At 59.3% G+C, this 17,810-nt stretch overlaps 1 protein-coding gene across 2 annotated transcripts in view; it reads left to right on the top strand.

The window, feature by feature from the left end:
- Positions 1 to 16,308, top strand: part of CPNE5 (copine 5) — an 89,055-nt gene extending 72,747 nt beyond the window's left edge. The window contains exons 14-22 of one of the 2 annotated variants that reach the window (XM_081093629.1): positions 1,713 to 1,766; positions 5,723 to 5,784; positions 9,826 to 9,872; positions 11,418 to 11,599; positions 12,335 to 12,462; positions 12,645 to 12,747; positions 13,319 to 13,376; positions 13,745 to 13,818; positions 14,690 to 16,308. In XM_081093629.1, coding sequence (XP_080949755.1) covers positions 1,713 to 1,766; positions 5,723 to 5,784; positions 9,826 to 9,872; positions 11,418 to 11,599; positions 12,335 to 12,462; positions 12,645 to 12,747; positions 13,319 to 13,376; positions 13,745 to 13,818; positions 14,690 to 14,920 — 939 coding nt within the window. In that variant the 3' untranslated portion in view covers positions 14,921 to 16,308. The remainder of the gene's footprint in view (positions 1 to 1,712; positions 1,767 to 5,722; positions 5,785 to 9,825; positions 9,873 to 11,417; positions 11,600 to 12,334; positions 12,463 to 12,644; positions 12,748 to 13,318; positions 13,377 to 13,744; positions 13,819 to 14,689) is intronic. The other variant, XM_081093630.1, reaches the window with a different exon arrangement.
- The last annotated feature ends 1,502 nt before the right edge of the window (positions 16,309 to 17,810 follow it).

Raw genomic sequence — 17,810 nt, 5'->3', positions numbered from 1 at the left:
CCCGGCATCCCAGAGCCTGCTGTGACCTCGTCCCCCATCAGCTCAGAGGTCATCAGAGTCCCTGCTCGCTGCTGGGTGGTGTTCCGGCATTTCAGTTGGCATTGGAGGTTCTCTTCCAGCCCGCCCCCTTTACTCTCTTCCACCCTGTGGCTCCCCAGTCCTGCGCTCCTTTCCCCCCAATATCTCCTGACTGGGATGCCTCCCTCCACCTCTCCACGCCCAGGTCCTTCCTGTCTCTCCGAATCTGCCTGCGGTGCCTCCCGCTCAGGGAGCCCCCGCGATGCTCCCCCCGGAATGGTCCTTCCTTCGAACAGCGCCTTCATATTTCCGACTCCCCAGTCTTGGTGGCCCTCTTCCCCTCTCCGAGGACATAGCTTCTTCCTCCAACTGGAGTAAAGATTCTAGAGGAGAGGAACTGGCACCCCATCCCACCCCACCTGGCAAACATTTGTGAAGGAATGTGTTGGCATTTCTTATCGAGGGGCCTGAGGCAGGAACCTGTCTCCTAATTCTGTCACTACCCAGACCAGCTCCGTGCCCTTTGGCAAAGCACTTGGTGTCTCTGTGCCTGAGTTTCCTTGTCTCCAAGCTTACACGGGAAGAACAGTTCAGGAGGTCCTAAGTGGCTCTCAGCATCCTCCAGGCAGAAGAGACCCCAGGAGGAAGGACAGGAGAGGTGGAAGAGGGAAGGACAGCAGGTGGGGAGGTCATCTTGCTTTGCTCAATCAGAGGTTAGGGAAGGGCTGGGCCTAGACTTGCACAGAAAAAACACAAAAGGGCTGGTGAGGCTCAGGTTAGGTACCAAGGTGCACAGGCGATGCCTCTGGAGGGCTGCCAGGCCAGGTGCCCCAGCAGCCAGGGCCTCCGCCTCACACCGCTGCCATCTCACACTCAGGACTTTGCCGTGGGGAGCTGTCCTGCGGGGCGCAGGGTATTTGGCAGTCTCCTTTGTCTCTGCCTACTCCCCTAGTCGTGACAACCACAAATATTTCCAGACGTTGCCAGATCTCTCCAAGGGTGGGGTGGGCCCCCAGTTAAGACCATCGAGTTAACCCACCAAGAAATGTTTGTTTAGCACCGACTGTATGCCTAGCTAGGGCTGAGGTATCTCCTCTGATGATGGGTTGGGTTTGGAATGAAAGTTTACACGCGAAGAACGGTTAAGGAGGTTCTAAGTGCAGTGTGAGGGCGGGGGGTGGGGGGTGGGGGGCGGGAGGGAGCTCACAGGCCCCAGGGAGCCCTAAGGCTGGGTCTCCAGGGAGGCGCAGGGAGGGCTGTGGGGGGCGGGTTCCCGCTGAGAGATCAGCCTGCGCGGGCTCAGGGCAGGCATGGGCAGGGCCCCTTTGCAACATCGAGCTCCTCTGGCTGCATAGGGCGCAGGGTGTGTTGGGAAGTAGTGGGAAAGGAGGTTAAGTAAATATTATTCTTGGTGTGTTTGCTTGTGGGACACTGTGTCCCATCGGGGAGCCTGGTTGCGTAAGTCTAGATGCCAGGCTCTCTCAATCTAAATGCCTGGGCCTCCTCCCGGGATGGCTGATCTTCTCAGCCTTCTCTGCTTCCAGGGTCTGGGCCACACCCTGGCTCTCCCCCCCACCCCCACCCCTACCCCCTCAACCCCCCACCCCCATCCCTACCCCCACCTGGAAGCCCCAGGGGTCCAGTCTGTCAGTTTGGAAGCCTCTTTCTTACCTGGTAACTGTTTTTTCCTGCAGGTGGTAAACCCCAAAAAGAAAATGAAGAAAAAGAAATATGTGAATTCTGGCACCGTGAGTAGCCAGGCCTCCGCTGTGCCGCTCGGTAGACGCTGAGCCCGGAGCGGGGCCTGGTGTTGGGAGTCACGAGTGTTTGTGTGCCCCTGCGGTGTGGGAACTAGACCTGGAGAGTTGGGGGTGGAGAGGGGTGGGGCCCCGGAGCCACCGCCCAGGGCCCAGGCGCGCTTAAGGCTGTAGCACAGCAGGCTCAGTGATTCAGACTGAGAAAGCCCAGAGAGAAACTCCCATGGGACTTCCTGCGGGCGGGAAGAGGAAAGGAGGCGCAGTGATTGGGCCCTGACTCCGGGAAATTCCCAACTGAGGCGCTTTTCGCAGGTTGTTTCCTTGGGAGGCAGTGTTATCATCCCCTGTCATGACGGAGGAAGCCAAGGCTGCAGGCAGGGAAGTGACTCAGCGAAGGTCACGGGCTGGAAAGGGGGGTGGCGGCCAGCACCCAAGTTACCTTCAGAGCCTGCGGCTGCTATGGGCCGGGCGCTGCTTGCCTGCGACCATCCTGGGGTCACGCTGGCCCAGCGGCTTCTGGGGACTGATCTTCAGGCATTTACCAATAAATGGAAGTCCTGGCCCTACTGGCATTTATGTTCTAGTGGGAGGAAGCAGAAACAAGTAAATATACATACGTGTATATGCCTGTGGGTGTCAGGTGGTTGAGTGCTGTGGGGAAAAGCAAAGTGAAGGGATAGGGATGCCAGCGACAAAACTACTATTCTCCTTCCTTCCTATACAATAAAAGCCTAATATGCAAATCAACTGAACAGTTGCTATGAGGCGCACTGACCACCAGGGGGCAGACACTCAGTGCAGGAGCTGCCCACAGCCCACAGGCCTCAAGCCAGCCAAAGCGGGTGCCAGCGGGGGGCCCCCATCACCCCACCAGTCACCCCGCAGAGGGAGGTGATGGCTCCAGCAGGGGGCAAGGCTGGCAAGTGGGTGGTGCCAGCCTGGCCAAGGTGGGTGCCAGAGGGGGGCCTCCCAACCGCCCCACAGGTCAGCCCTGATCGCTGGCCAGGCCTAGGGACCCCACCCATGTGTGAATTTCATGCACTGAGCCTCTAGTTTAATATAAAGTAGTCAAGGAAAGCTTCTCTCAGGTGACATTTGAGCTGAGATTCAAAGAAGGTGAGGAAGCAAGTATTGAGGATATTGGGGAAAGAGAATTCTAGTAGGAATCAGCATGTGCAAAGGCCCTGGGGTAGAGCCCACAATGCATTTACAGAATAAGCCAGTATCTTTGCAGGGCAAACATGCCCAAGTTCTACCCTTCATGGCCCTTCCCACTCCAGAGGGCCATACATCAGCGAATGCAGCGAAACTTAGTCATTTGAGTCAGGGAGACTGCAACCCTAAACCCAGAAGAGGCCCTAGTCAGGGGTTCTGGGGGTCCTCTGAGGACCCTCATTTTCTCCATCTGTAAAATGGGGCTGATAAGTTATTCCTACTCTGCTTATTGCACAGCGTGGCAATGACAGACACAGGGGAGATGCAGGCCTAAAAATGGCACAGTGGTTTGCTTATCCACATGGGGCGACCCCCGGCTTCTCTGATTGTAACTTTCACAGACAGGCGTGGAGTAATACAGGGTGGGGCAAAAGTAGGTTTACAATTGTTCATTTGGAAAACAACACAATAATAAATAAATAAACAGTACAAGAATCAACTGTTTCTCACGCTCTCGACTGTAAACCTGCTTCTGCCCCACCCTGAATTTCCTTTGCCCAAAGCCGCAGGGCTTCTCAGTGGGATGCTGTCGGCGTTATAGGCAGGACCATTCTTCGTCTCACAGGACTTCCCCTACATTGTGGGGTGCACCCCAGGCCTCAGCCCATAGCTGCCCCAGTCATTGCGAGACCCCCAGAATTCTCCCACGTTCCCAGGTGCCTCTCTGGGAGGCAGCTGAGAAATATTGGGTGTACAGTGTTAAAAAGGTTTGACAAGCACTGACCTCATCCAGCTTTCTTACTTAGAGGCTCAGAGAGGGGGCGTGCTGTCTTAGGTCACACGGTGAGTTAAGGGCAGCGCAAGGCTGTGCCCAGGTCTCCTGACTTCCCTTTGCTGCAGCATTTCCCAGTCTCCATCTTAAAAAGAACCACCCAGTCTGCTTTCTAAAATGCAGGTTCCCAGGCAAGTTCCCTGGGCTCCAGGCTGGGCCCAGCCATCTGTGCTTAGTGCTCCTCAGACCCCACCTACCACGAGAGAATCTCCTGGGATCTTGTTAAAATGCCAAGAAGCTGCATTTCTGATATATATGTATGTATGTGTGTGTGTGTATATATATATATATATATATATATATATATATATATATATATATCAGAATATATATATATTCGATTTCAGAGAGGAAGGGAGAGGGAGAGAGAGATAGAAACATCAATGATGAGAGAGAATCATTGATCAGCTGCCTCCTGCATGCCCTCTGCTGGGGATCAAGCCTGTAACCCAGGCATGTGTGCCCTTGACCGGAATCAAACCTGGGACCCTTCAGTCCACAGGCCGACACTCTATCCACTGAGTCAAACTAGCTAGGGCCGTTTCTGCATTTTTTACTAGTAACCCGGTGATTCTGACCATGCTGGTCCAGGGACCACACTTTGAGTAGCAAGTCTCTGGGTGAATCCACGGGCAGGCAAGTTAGGGAATTACTTCATCCCGGGGCCCGGATGTTCAGCTCTGGCTGCAGGTTTAGACTCTTGTGAGGAGCTAAGCAGCGGTTCTCAACCTGTGGGTCGCGCCCCCTTTGGCGGTCAAACGACCCTTTCACAGGGGTCGCCTAAGACCATCCTGCATATCAGATATTTACATTACAATTCATAACAGTGGCAACATTACAGTTATGAAGTAGCAACGAAAATAATTTTATGGTTGGGTCACAACATGAGGAACTATAAAGGGCCAGAAGGTTGAGAACCATTGAGCTAAAGTAAGATCCAGGGCCAGAGCCCTGCCCCAGAAACCCTGATGCCATTGGTGTGAGGGCCTCCCCGGGCTGCAAGATGTTTTAAAAGCTCCCCAAGGGGTCTCCTAATTGTCAGCATAGAGGCCACTGCCCTAATCCATTCCTCGTGAAAGGAGGCTTTGTCCAGGTGCCTCAGGCTGTGATCACCGTGGGTGGGGGTCTCTGAGGCCCAGCTCAGCATTCGCAGACCCTCTCATTTTGGGGACGAATGGCTCATCAGCTTTGTCAAGCAGAGGCCCTACGGACCCACCTAGTGAGTCGTTGAAGATGGCTGAATGTACTCGAGTAGGGGGCTCCCCAAATCGTAGAGCGGAGGTCTGTGATGCAGGGAAATGGCCCCTCCCCCGCCTGCCTCATTTAATGGGTTTCAGCTGCCAGGCTTTCCCTGGTCTCCCAGATCGCAAGTCATCATCATGACCCACTGCCAGAGGCTGCCTGTCTCGGCGAAGCTGATGCCAAAGCCGCCAGAGGGCGTAGATCAAGAGGCCTCTGATTGGGAGAGGGGGTCCTGGGTGGCCAGTGCCCCCCCCCACCCCACCCCCCTGGAGAGACAGGCTGCTTACGAGGGTCTCGGGTCTGAGGGTGGAGATGGAGAGACGCCCGAGGGAGGGGACAGGTAAGGCTGCAGATAAGTGTGGACCAGAGAGGCACGTGTGAGGATGACTAGTATGGAAGCGTGGAGCTGGCCAGCCTGGCGGGTGTTAGGACTGTGTCAGGAAGACGCTTGCCCTCCACGCTCCGCTCCACACGGGGTCTGCAGTTTGGCGCTGAGGTCAAGAGGGCAAGCTCAGACAGGCCTGGTTCCCATCTCACCTGGCCACGTGCAGGCAGCGTCCTTGGGCACCTGGCATCACCTTGTTGAGCCTCAGTTTCCTTGGGGATGAATGGGGATAATGACAGCCCTTCCTGGGGCCGCTGTGAGCCCCGATTGCAGCGATGAAGGCGCATGGCACATGCTGAGGCTCCCGCTGACCAGCTCCCTTTTGTTTTCAAGGTCACGCTGCTGTCCTTTGCCGTGGAGTCAGAGTGCACATTTCTCGACTACATCAAAGGAGGGTGAGAAGACGTGCAGCCCCATTTCCGTGGCCTCGGGGAGAGGGAAGGGGCCTCAAACAAGGGCAGGAGCAGCTCTGGCCCCACCCTGGCCTACACGAGGCCCTGGCTGGAGTCTGTGATCCTGGGCTCCAGGCTGCCTTCCCAGAGCTCTGCCTGGCCCGGAGGCCGGCTGGCTGCAGAGGGCGTTCCTGGGCCAGGCAGCCAGCCGGGCAGGCCAGGTCCCTGTGCCCAGATGAGCCCGGAGGTGGTGGGGACTCCATGCTAGAGTCCCAAGGGCTTGGGGAGGTGGAAAGAGCCCTGGATAAGGAGTCATGAGGCCCAGGCTCCAGACCCACTTCACCCTGAATTTGCTGGATTCCTCAGGCAGGTCACTGTCCCTCCCAGGGAATCGGTTTCCTCCTGGGAGCACAAGAGGTTGGAGTTTGGTGAATTCTAAGATTCCTTCCTGCTCTGAGCTTCTGATACCCCTGGTGTGTCTGCGTGGCAGCGATGAGCCTGCCTGGTGTCGTGGGGGACATATAAAGGGCAGGAGAGAGTGGGGGATGGGCCAGGGAGTAGTCCCAGGACCAGCAGTTGGTCAAACACAAATTTAAGGAGCAGGAAGAGCCAGAGGTGTCAGGGTCCGGGCCAAGGCAGCCAGGGAAGCCTGGAGGCTCCAGCCAACAGCTCATGGAAAAGGAGCCGACTGCCAAGGACAGGTGCCAGGCCAGGGTGTGGGTAGCCAAGAGCCCACAGGTGCAGGCAGGTGAGTAACTACACCTGTTTGGAAAGGAGACAGGTAGGGCAGCTGCCAAAGGCTCATCCCAGCCAAGTGGGCACTGGGCTGCCTGGTTCTCCAGGGCAGAGGCGAAGGCAGGGCCTGGGAAGCCACGCCCGCTCTCCCTGCCACGGCTCCCGCGGGCTGGAACCGCCGTCTCAGGTAGGAGCTCTTACCCACTGAGCACACACCCTCCCACAGTCCCCCGGAGGCCTCCTGTCCGCCCGCCCCCCCAGCCTGCTCCCCACCCTGCCCTTGCTCCCTTCCCTCGTCAAAACCACTCTGTTCTCCATCCACTAAGCAGCCACCCAGTACATTCCGCAGCACCTGGTAATTTCCAGTCCTACTTATCCTCTTTATCCTTCTCATTTGCATAATACCACCAAGGTACAGAGCACAATGGGCAGGGCAACGAGGATCTTCATTTTATTTTTTAATTTTATTTTTTATCTTTATTGTTGAAATTATTGCATATGTCCCCCTTTTCCCCCATCGACCCCCTCCAGCAGATCTTCACTTTATATAACTTTCCCGAGGCCGCGGGCCTAGTGGCAAGGTGCCTCCCGTCATGACTGCTGCCTTTCTTCCACAGTCGTGACTCTCCCTGCCTGCCTCCGGCGCCCAGGTGGGGTGGGTGCCGGTGGGGTGGGTGCAGGTGGAGACGGCCGGCCGAGTTAAAGGGCTGGGCACTGTGACGTCTCCTGGAGCCGCAGCGGTGGGCGGCTGCTGCGCAAAGCTGGCGCCTGGAGTACCGGGCAAGTTAGAACGCCGAGCCGCCCTAGCCCTCCCCTCCTGCACCCGCCCCGCGCCTCTCTGCACTCGCTGGAGAGCCTGAGAGGCTGGCTCCAGGCGGCGAGAGCCCGCATGCGTGTCCGGGCAGGCAGCCGATGGCGACATGTGTCTAGGGATCCTCTCCTCCCTGCCCGCCCTCCCCTGCCCACCTGGAGGGGTGGGGGAGAGAATGGGCACCTCTGCCCCATGTCAGAGATGGAGCTGGTTGCTCAGCAGCCTGCGTTCTGCCCTGCTGTGCCCTTAGGCAGGAGAGGTGAGCCTGCAGGGAGGAACTTTCCCATCGATCCCGCATTCCAGTCCCTTCATTCCCTGAGTCATTCCAGAACCCAGAGCAGGGAAAACTGCTTAAGGAGCAAGGCCTGCCTGTGCCCTCAGCTGCAGTCCTGCAGGCCAGAACCACCCTACCAAGGGCAGCCCAGGGGGGCAGGCTCTTACCCGCCAATGTGTCCCCTCTTCCAATGAAGACACAGCCTCTGTATCCACCTGAGAGGTGACAAGGAACAGCAGGTGAATAGAGTAGGTCAACTGCTATAACAAATAATTCTCCATCCTCAAGGCTTAGTACAAATAAAAGCTTATGTTTCATTCTTGGGGTGGCAGGGATGGCTGGGGAGATGCTCCACCGTCACTCAGGGACCCAGGCTCTTGCCATCTTGTGGCTCCTTCTCCCTCAGAGCTGAGTCCATTAGATGCTCTGCCCCCAGGCAGCAGACCAGGGTGAAGTAGTGTGGGGAGAACTGTTTCTGGCCAGCAGATCCTGGCTTGGGTCTCCTGCTACCCATGTCCTTCACGCTTCCTGGGGGACAGAGGGTCCATGAGCAGTAACCCAGCTGTGACTAGGTGGAGAGAGGGCTGTGGTTCTGATAGGGACCATCTTCTAAATGCAGGTGAGGTGAGCCCTGTCTCATCTTACACCATCCCTGGCCCCAACTTGGAACCACCATAACAGTTTCCCCACGTGTGATCCCAGTCAGTGCCAAGCTTTGCCCTTCTCAGCATCCTGGATGAGGCCAGAGCGTGTTCATTAAAGAAGCAGATTCTGGTCCCGTCTCAGACCAGCTGGATTGGCATTCCCGGGAGAGGTGCCCTGGGATCTTCCTTTTAAAGACGCTCCCTTGATGTCTGTGCTCATTCAGCGTGTGAACCATGAGACTAGACTCTGTGAGGAGCTCATGTCTTGTCAGCTTTGCTCTGTTAGCACCCAGCACAGAACCCGGGACAGCCAAACCCTCAGCAGTTTCAACCCTGAATCTGAAGCCTCAAAACCTAACTTTTTTTTATTATGGAAAAATCCCAAACACGTGCAAAAGTGCCGGGGAGGTATCATGACCCCCAGGTGCCCTTCGCCCAGATTCTGCCATTACCGGCTCCTGGCCAATCTTGCTCCACCCCCTCTCCCTTCCATGCAGTCATTTTGAAGCAAATCCTAGACATCGGTCATTCCCCCGACTACTTCAGGGTGTGCCTCTGAAACTTAAGGACTCTCTCTGTCAAATATAACCAAGTATCGTAATCACACCTGACAACTGAAAGTTTCTAAATATCTAGTCAGTGTTCAGATTTCCCCAGTTGAGTTCTAAAGTTTTTAATTGGCTTCTTTGAACCCCAAATCCAGGCAAGAGCCATATACAGGGGTGGGCAAAAGTAGGTTTACAGTTATAATACAAATAAACAATAAAATAATTAACAAACAATGATACAAGAATAAACTATGTTTCATGTACTCACAAGTTTTGCCCACCCCTGTATTGGGGTTGGTTGATTTGTCTCTTAATTCTCTTCTATCAGTTCCCTGCCCCCCGCACCCCCGCACCTGGAGGGGGCTTGCTAAGAGCTTCCTACGCCTGCAGACAGCTTCTGATTCATGGGTCTGCAGGAGACCTAGGGTCCTCCACGTTCCCAGGTGATCCGTTCCTGCTGGTCCCTAGGCAGGTGTTCCAGAACGTGCCAGGGACTGGCCTTCGCTGGCCGCACCCCCCGCGGTGCCCTCTGTCCCCATGAGTCCTGTGAACAACTGGTAGATGCTCTGGAGGCTCAGTCCGATTCAGGTTCACTGGGGGCAAGACAGCTTCATGGGTGGTGTTTGTTCTTCCCTCTGGAGATGGACAATGTCTATTTGTCTCCTTTTCTTTGTCAAATAAGTTTTAACCCTGAATCTGACTGCAAATTTGAACACAGTGAGACTACTTCACGGCCTCATGGGGCCCAGGGGCAGGGTTTAGGGAGCAAATAACTGGGCTTAATCACTTGCCCACACAGAGCATCTGTTGTCTTCAAAGAGCTTCACACCTCCTGGCTCTTGTGATGCTCACAGCAGCCCTTTTGGGGGTGGGGGGAGGGGAGGCTGGCCTTACATCCCAGCTTTCCAGATGGAAAGACCACACACCAGCCAGCAGCGGCTGATGGGCCCAGGCTTCCGGCTCTCCAGCCCTGCTCCCCTCCCCCAGCCCCGCCTCTGTCCAGGTAACGCCCTGCTGTTCTCCTTCCTCTAGGACCCAGATCAACTTCACAGTGGCCATCGACTTCACAGCCTCCAATGGTGAGTGGGGGTTGGCAGAGGCACTGGATGGGGTGGGGGGCGGGGGTGGGGGGAGGGGAGGCTTCTTGGGGCTGTGGTGGTTGCCCTCACTGGCAGCCAGGTCTTCCATACGCTCTGGCCTCGTCCTCCCTGAAGAAGAGGTGCTTAGGCCCCAAGAGCCAAAGATGGAACCACCGTCCTAACAGGTCTGGGCCCTGAGCCACAGGCTTACCCTTGAGGGCACCCGGTCTCCCTGGGGGACTAGGACCAACTGCTGTGGGCCCTGGAGAGCCCTGGAGCGGAGCTGCTTGCTCACAGGATCGAATCCCACACCCTCTGCAGTGCAGCCCCCGGGCTGGAGGGGAGACTAGAGTCAGGCCTGAGCGCGTGGTCCTCCGTGAGGGCAGACACGCAGCCCAGGAACCCCGGCCCTCTCCGTGCTGGGGCTGCCCCACTTCCTCGCCTCCTCTGACCGTCTCCAGTGTCAGTGGGGCTGGGACGGAGCCTCCAGGAGCAATCAGGGCCAGGCCTTGTGCTGTTAGAAACATCACCACCTTCTTTGGAGTCTGGACCCCATTAGCGGTGCTCAATGCTCATTTTTGTGCCAATCAGAAGATACCCGGGTCTCACTGCACAGGTGTGTCAGAAACCCCAGGCCCCACGGAGGGTGGTAGGATGTCAGAGCTGGGAGGGGCCTCCGTGCTAAGAACAATGAGGTGAGTTACCATAATCCTCACAACAGCCCTAGGAGGTGGGCACTGCTATCCCCATTCTACAGATGAGGAGACTGAGGCTGAGAGCTTAGGGAACTCACCCAAGATCACTCAGCTGGTAGGAGGTAGAGACGGGGTTGGTACCTTTGCAGCCTGTGCTTACTGCCTCTCATTAAGAAGTAAAATATGGACAATATTTAGTGGTGATAAAGGCAATGGAGAAACGTCAAACAAGGGAGAGGGGTAGAGAGGGAGGACGGGGGAGCTGTGACTTTCATGGGCGGCTGGGAAGACCACACTGAGAAGGTGAAACCTGACGAGGTGGGGGAGCGAGCCACGTGCACACCCGCGGAAAGTGTCCCAGCGCAGGGGGGGCAGCCATTGCCAAGGCCCCGAGGTGGACTGAGTGAGTGGCAGGGAGGGTGTAGGAGGCGAGGGCAGGAGTAACTGGAGGCTAGTCATGCGGGACTTGTGAGGAATTTGGGTTTAACTCCGGGTGAGATGGGAGCCTCAGAGCCCTTTGAGCAGAGAAGAGGCGGCATCCGGCGGCCGCAGATTGAGGGCTGCCGGCGGGTGTGCTGAGCGCGGGTGGCAGGCACAGGGCGGGGAGGCAGGGGAGTCAGGAGGCCGCCGCTGCCCCGCAGGTCAGGGCACCGTGGGATCCTGGGACTTGGATATTCTTTGAGGGTTTAGCAACCGGGCTTTGCTCCAGGACGGAATGTGCAGTAAGACAGAACGGCATTGAGGGTAAATAGGCAAAAGCGAGGGGTGCCGTTGGACACCCCTCCCGATTGTGCAGCCGAGGAGGCTTGGCGTGTGCACGCCAGCACGTGTCCCGCGCCCTGTGTCGCAGGAAACCCCTCGCAGTCCACCTCCCTGCACTACATGAGCCCCTACCAGCTGAACGCCTACGCGCTGGCGCTGACCGCCGTCGGGGAGATCATCCAGCACTACGACAGCGACAAGATGTTCCCCGCCCTCGGCTTCGGGGCCAAGCTGCCCCCCGACGGCCGGGTGTCCCACGAGTTCCCGCTGGTAGGAGGCCCGAGAAAGGGCTGGGCTGATCCCTGGGGGTAGTGGTGACAAGCCCGGGGTGGGGGCACTTCCCCTCTTACTCGCCTAGGGCCTTCAGGGGCTGCCTGCTGTGTGCAGGGGGTCTTGTCGCTGGGCCTCCAGAAACCCCCTCCCCACCTTGCTCACAAAGACTCCCATCACGTCCGAGGCCACCCTCAGTGGCTCTGGCCTCCTTTTCCTGACAAGACCAGGAGGTAGAGGGGGCACGTGGCCATACTTTCCCCCAAGGCCCCAGAAATGAGGAGGGGGGTGTGGGTTGGGTACAGGCAGCTGCGGGGAATTCCAGGAGCTCCCTGGGCTGGTACTGATGGGGGCCACCTCCTCCCCTCCCTGCCATGAGCTGGGGACGCTGAGTTGGTCCCTGGGTCACTCACAGCAAATGCCCCTCACAGCCCACGAAGTGCCAGCCCGGTGCTGGGCACAGGGCGAAGGAGGGGGGTCAGCCCTTGCAGAGCTGCTTGGACCCTGCAGCCACTTTCCAGCTGGGCAGGTGCAGGGGGTGGGGTGAGGAGCATGTGCTCCCCTTCAGGGTGGGCCCCCACATGCCCTCCTCCCCTGTCCCCTCACCAGAGAAGAGTGTAGGAGAGCCCAGGCCTGCTGGCCACTGCCCCCTGCTCCTGTCGCCCTCCGCCTTCCCGCGCCTCCTTCCTCCCTGGGCTCAGCCTCCTGGGCTCAGCCTCCATCCTCTGCCCCCAGAACGGCAACCAGGACAACCCCTCCTGTTGCGGCATCGACGGCATCCTGGAGGCCTACCACCAGAGCCTGCGCACGGTGCAGCTCTACGGCCCCACCAACTTCGCCCCCGTCGTCACCCACGTGGCCAGGTGAGCCGGTCACTAGACCCCGTCCCAGCAGCTGTCCCCTTGCCTCTCAGGGAGCCCTGACCCTAGGAGACCCCCTCCAGCCAAAGAACTGTCCCCACCAAAGTGTTAAGGGACCCTGTGTGTGTGTGTGGTGGGGGGGTGACATGCCCAGAGCCTCCCAGACAGACTGCGCCCCACCCCAGGAATGCGGCCGAGGTGCAGGACGGCTCCCAGTACTCCGTGCTGCTCATCATCACCGACGGGGTCATCTCGGACATGGCGCAGACCAAGGAGGCGATCGTCAACGTGAGCTGGGGGGCGGGAACCCGAGGGCGCACCTTCCCACTCCTTTAGGGAGACGCTCGGCCTGGCTTCTCCGCTCCCCGCCCTGGGTGGGGCCCTGCTGGCTTCGGGCTGCAGCACCTGGAGGGCCTGGCCCTGGGGTGGGGGGGCATCGGGCCCAGTGGTCCCACCGGTGAGCTACCCACCACCTCCTAGCCACGCTGGGTGGCCCGCTCCCTCCGGCCACCTCTGGCTCCCTCATTAGCTGCCCTGGGAACTCAGCCTGGCCAGGGAGAGGATGTGGGAGGTCCAGGCCACACAAAAGATGCCCCAGTGATGGAGGCCCGGGGGCAGAGGAGGGGTGGGGGTCTGGCAGAAGCAGACCTGGGTCCCTGGGTCTGTAGCCCTGGCTGCCCTCTCCCTCTCCCCTGCTTTTCTGGGTTTCTCTGTGTCTCCATCCTTCTCCCTTCCATTTCTTCCCTGTCCTCCTGACTTCCTTCTTTGATCTATCCTCTGTGCCTAACACCATCTCCTCCTCCTTTTAACTGGCCCCTCGGCTGGGTCCCAAACACCCCCACCTCCCGCTGTCTCACAGGCTGCCAAACTGCCCATGTCCATCATCATCATCGGCGTGGGCCAGGCGGAGTTCGATGGTGAGTTCACCACCCCCGCCCCCACCCCCACCCCCCACCCCCGCCATGCTCCCCGAGGCTCCGGGCCCCTGGGCGTGGCCCTGTCCACAGCGAGGCTCACACCTGGTGTGTGATCAGCTGGGTCAGCTGGCAGCGCGCAGGTGTTTGTTTGCACAGGGGCCTGTGTGTCAGGGTGTGCGCCCCACGCCCACACCCCAAGGCAGTGGAGAGGAGGCCAATGACTCCTCCCTCCTCCCACCCTGGGAGCCTGGGAGCGGGGAGCTGGAGGCTGGGCTAGAACTTAGGACTCACTGGGTGGGCTTCCCTGTGAGATTGGCCCCTGACTTGCCCCCACTCCATGCCTGCCCCCACCCCCCCACCCCCCACAGCCATGGTGGAGCTGGACGGCGACGAGGTGCGGATCTCCTCCCGGGGGAAGCTGGCTGAGCGGGACATTGTCCAGGTGAAGCCCTGCTGCCCCCCAGCTGGCTGGCCTCACACTCCCTGGGGGGTTTCTGGAAAGGCTAGAGGGCGGCGCTGGGAGCCCAGGTGGCCTGGCCTCCTCACCCCGAACGTCGCCCGCCCAGCCCTCCCTGCACCCCAGGCCTCCGCGGGCTCCTCCAGAGCACGGCGCCTGGTTATTGCACCTTCTGTGTTCTGCCGGCGCCTCCCCACCCCCGCAGCTGGCAGCCCTGGAGGGAAGCTGCCCTCCGCTCGGTGACAGTGCCTAAGTCTCCGTGTAGGATGCAGGTGTACCGAGCAGACAGGCCCTCCCGTGCACGTCAGCAGGCAGCCCCTCCCGGCAGCCCCTGCGGACAGAGGCCCACTGCTTAGGAGATTGGAATGAAAAGCACATTCTCCATACCCTGGGGTGGGAGGGGTCGTTCCAGGTGTGGCGGCCAGATGGGGGGCTAGAAACCCGAGCAAGCCTGGGAGGGGGCACCGTGGGTGCGAAGGCCTGGGGGACACCCCTGGAGGAAGCAGAGGGGCCTGACCTAGGAAAGAGGGCTCTCCCGGGAGGGGGGCTACCTGAGGGCCCAACTCCCGGAAGCCAGGGGTCCATTCAGCATTCCCTAAGTGCCTGCTAAGTGCCCGGTGCCCAGACCTCGGCCCGAGGAACCGCGTTGAGCACCCTGGCGCGGGCTAGGTGCTCAGGAGGTGTTTGCGTGACGGAGAGAGTGGTGACATGATGACAGCTTCCCTGGAGAGCTCACCGTGGGGGAGGGAAGAGTGACGTGGGCAGAGGTTGGGAGGAGGGCCAGGATCTCCGCCAGGAGATGGGGGTGCTGGGCCCAGCAGAGACCTGGCCTAACCCTGCCTCTCCCGCCGGCCAGTTCGTGCCCTTCAGGGACTACGTGGACCGCACGGGCAACCACGTGCTGAGCATGGCGCGCCTGGCCCGGGACGTGCTGGCCGAGATCCCCGACCAGCTGGTGTCCTACATGAAGGCCAAGGGCATCCGCCCGCGCCCCGCACCTGAGGCCCCCGCCAGCTCACCCTCCCAGTCCCCAGCCCGCACGCCCCCCGCCTCCCCCTCCCCCTCCCCCGTGCACACGCACATCTGAGCCTGGCCCGTGGCGGGTGGCTGGGGCCTGGGGAGGCCGGGGGAAGGGTGCCCCGGGTCCCTGGAGCCCCACAGTCCACCCGGCCCAGCCTTCGGAACCCGTGTGGCGGAGGGCGGGCCTCTGGAGACGCCCTCCCAGTTTCCTGGCCTCGCTTATGGCCCAAACCCAGGGAGGTGGGGTACAGGTGGGAGAGGCGGGCTCCGGGCCCTGCTCTTCTCCTCCTCCCCTGACACTCGGCTCTAGTCCAGCCAGGAAGGTGTTAGCGGTCAGGCTGATGGGGCCCCTCAGCACCCTGGACCGTCCCGTCTGCTCCTCTCGCCGCTGAAGCCGGGGCTGGGCCTACCTCCTCCAGGCCCCCTCGCCCTCCCCTCCTCCTGCACTGTCCACTTCGCTACCTGTCCCTGACCCCCACCCCAGCACCTACCCTGTCCCTGTTCCCAGTGAGCCCCCAGAGGCTGACGGGTTGGCAGGAGGCCTGGACATGGGGCCCTCCCAGGGACACTGGCTTGCAGCGGGGACCCCACAGCTCCACGAAGGGGCGGCTGTGATGTGGACCGTAGGCCGCCCGATGGGCCAGCCACGGAGGCTTTTCAGGCGCAAGGTCTTTTCCATGCCCCCCAGCCCAGCGCGACACTGGTTCTAGACACAGCCACAGGCCTCTCTCTGGCCTGTGACCTGTGGGCACCGCAGTTGACTCTGAGCTCCAGGCACCCCTACCTCCCCCCAGAGGCCTCCCAGGATCCTTGGTGCCCACTCCTCCGCTGCCCACCTAGAGGCCTGGGCCAGGAGCAGCCCAGCCCCGCACTCCCACACGGCCCCTTCCCCCCACAGACAGGAGCCAGGGTCCTGGGCTCAGGCCCTGCTGCAGCCCCTGCCTGCTGTGGGAGCCTCGGTATCCACATCTGTAAAGCAAGGGGGTTGACCAGATGGTCTCAGGGTGGCCTTCCGCTCTGAGGCCCTGAAAATCCATTCCTCCCATGGCCGGCCTCCCCATCCTGCCCCCACCAGTGCACCCTCCCACCCCAGGCCGCCTTGGCTCTAGGGTCGCCCCGTTCTATCCTTGGGCTCTGTCACCTGGGCCGGAGCCCCTGCCCCGGCCATGGGAAAGGCGAGGAAGGTGATCTCACCCCTGGGCGCACCCACTGCCCAGCCTCTCCCCACCTGGGAGCAGGTCATGCATGCCGGTCCCTCCTGCCGCATGGGGCTCCGCAGCCCGCTGAACGTCCTGTGCCTGGGCGCGACCGGGCCCCACCCTGTCTGTGCCCGGCACCGCTCCCTTCCTGTCATGCATGATGGTGGAGTTTCTACACTGTCTGGTCCTGTGCCTGTGTCTGAGAGTCTGTGTGGAATTTGCCTTAAACTGAAGTAAATTTGGTTCTTTTACTAAAGTTCCTTGTTTTCCTTTCTCCCGAGACAAATAGCACAGGGGTTGCTGTGTGACAGAGTCCAGGTTCTCGTCTCTCTCTCTCTCTTTCATTCTTTTGTTCAACGAGGATTTATTGAGCAACTGGTACGTGCCGGGGTCTGTGCTAAGCACTGGGATGCAGCCATGAACCAAGCACAGACCCCGTCTCCGCATGGAGCTTACGACAGACACAGACAGGACAGGAAGTGTCGTAAGCACGCAAACACATAGGCAGGCAACGTAATTTCGGGTGGTGATAAGTTACAAACAAAATTTTGAGAGAAAAAGGGGAGAGAGAGTAACAGGATGATCTTTTATTTATTAATCCTCCCCCGAGGATATTTTTCCATTGATTTTTAGAGAGAGTGGAAGGGACGGGGAGAGACACAGAGAGAGAGAAGCATCACTGTGAGAGAGACACATCGACTGGTTGCCTCCTGCGTGCGCCCTGACCAGGGCCAGGGATCGAATCTGCAAGCCAGGTACATGCCCTTGACCGGAATCGAACCCGGGACCCTTCCGTCCACAGGCTGAGGCTCTATCCACTGAGCCAAACCAGCCAAGGCCAGGGTGATATTTTAGATGAAGTCGTCAGTGAGGGCCTCTCTGAGGAGGTGCAGTTGAAGTGAGTCCTAAGGAAATGAGAGAGGGAGGCAAGGGGGACAGCAGGTGCAAAGGCCCTGAGGCGGGAGCCTGCTGGTGCGATTGGAGGGCAGCAAGGAGGCCAGTGTGGTTGGAGCTGCAGTAGGAGGGCTAGGGTAGGAGACCCGGTCAGGGAGCTGAAGAACAGGACGCATGGTGAGGCCTCAGCGTGACTCTCACCGGAGGTGAAAGAGGTACCATGACCAGATTGTTCTCTAAAACAAGTGGGAAAACAAACAGAAAACAACAAGGACTTTATTTAGACGTTAACATGTCCCCTTCCCCCAAATCGTAGCTCTATCTTAAAAATAAGTAAAGTAAAACAAGTGAGTCACTTCACACACTTGACCATTCATTCACTCATCTTTCAACAGCTATTGACTGAGCGCTGGTGCGAGGCCCCACTCAGGGCGGGACCCTGACTCACACAGTTGCACCCTCAGGGCGCTGCCCTTGCTCGGGAGCAGTGGGCAAGGGCCTCCTCCTCCCTGGGGTCCTGAGGCCAAGCCAGTGGGCGGGGCCAGGGTCTGTGGGCACCGAGGACCACTCACAGGCCCTGTGCCAGGATGAGTTACTGCTCCTCCGTGCAATGGCACCATCGCTCCTCCCTCCCAGGGTTAGGGTGTGGCCCGACGGGTGATATGTAGATAATGCACACAGGGGACGTGTGCAGGGCACAGGACCTGCTGCGCTGTAGGTACAAACAGACACCTTTTCCTCCTGTCCCTCTCCACATATAAATCCCCGAGGCCATCGGGGGCCAGTCTACTCTCAGAGTAGGCCTCCAGAGAGCCGTTCCCGATCTGCACATCACAAGAAGTTTGGTACGAATTCTACCAAAGT

Source organism: Myotis nattereri (genome assembly GCF_964212035.1).
Source record: "Myotis nattereri genome assembly, chromosome: 6".
In the NCBI taxonomy this organism is placed as follows: Eukaryota; Metazoa; Chordata; class Mammalia; order Chiroptera; family Vespertilionidae; genus Myotis; species Myotis nattereri.
Note: the sequence above shows the minus strand (reverse complement) of the source record. Positions and strands in the feature narration are given on the sequence as shown.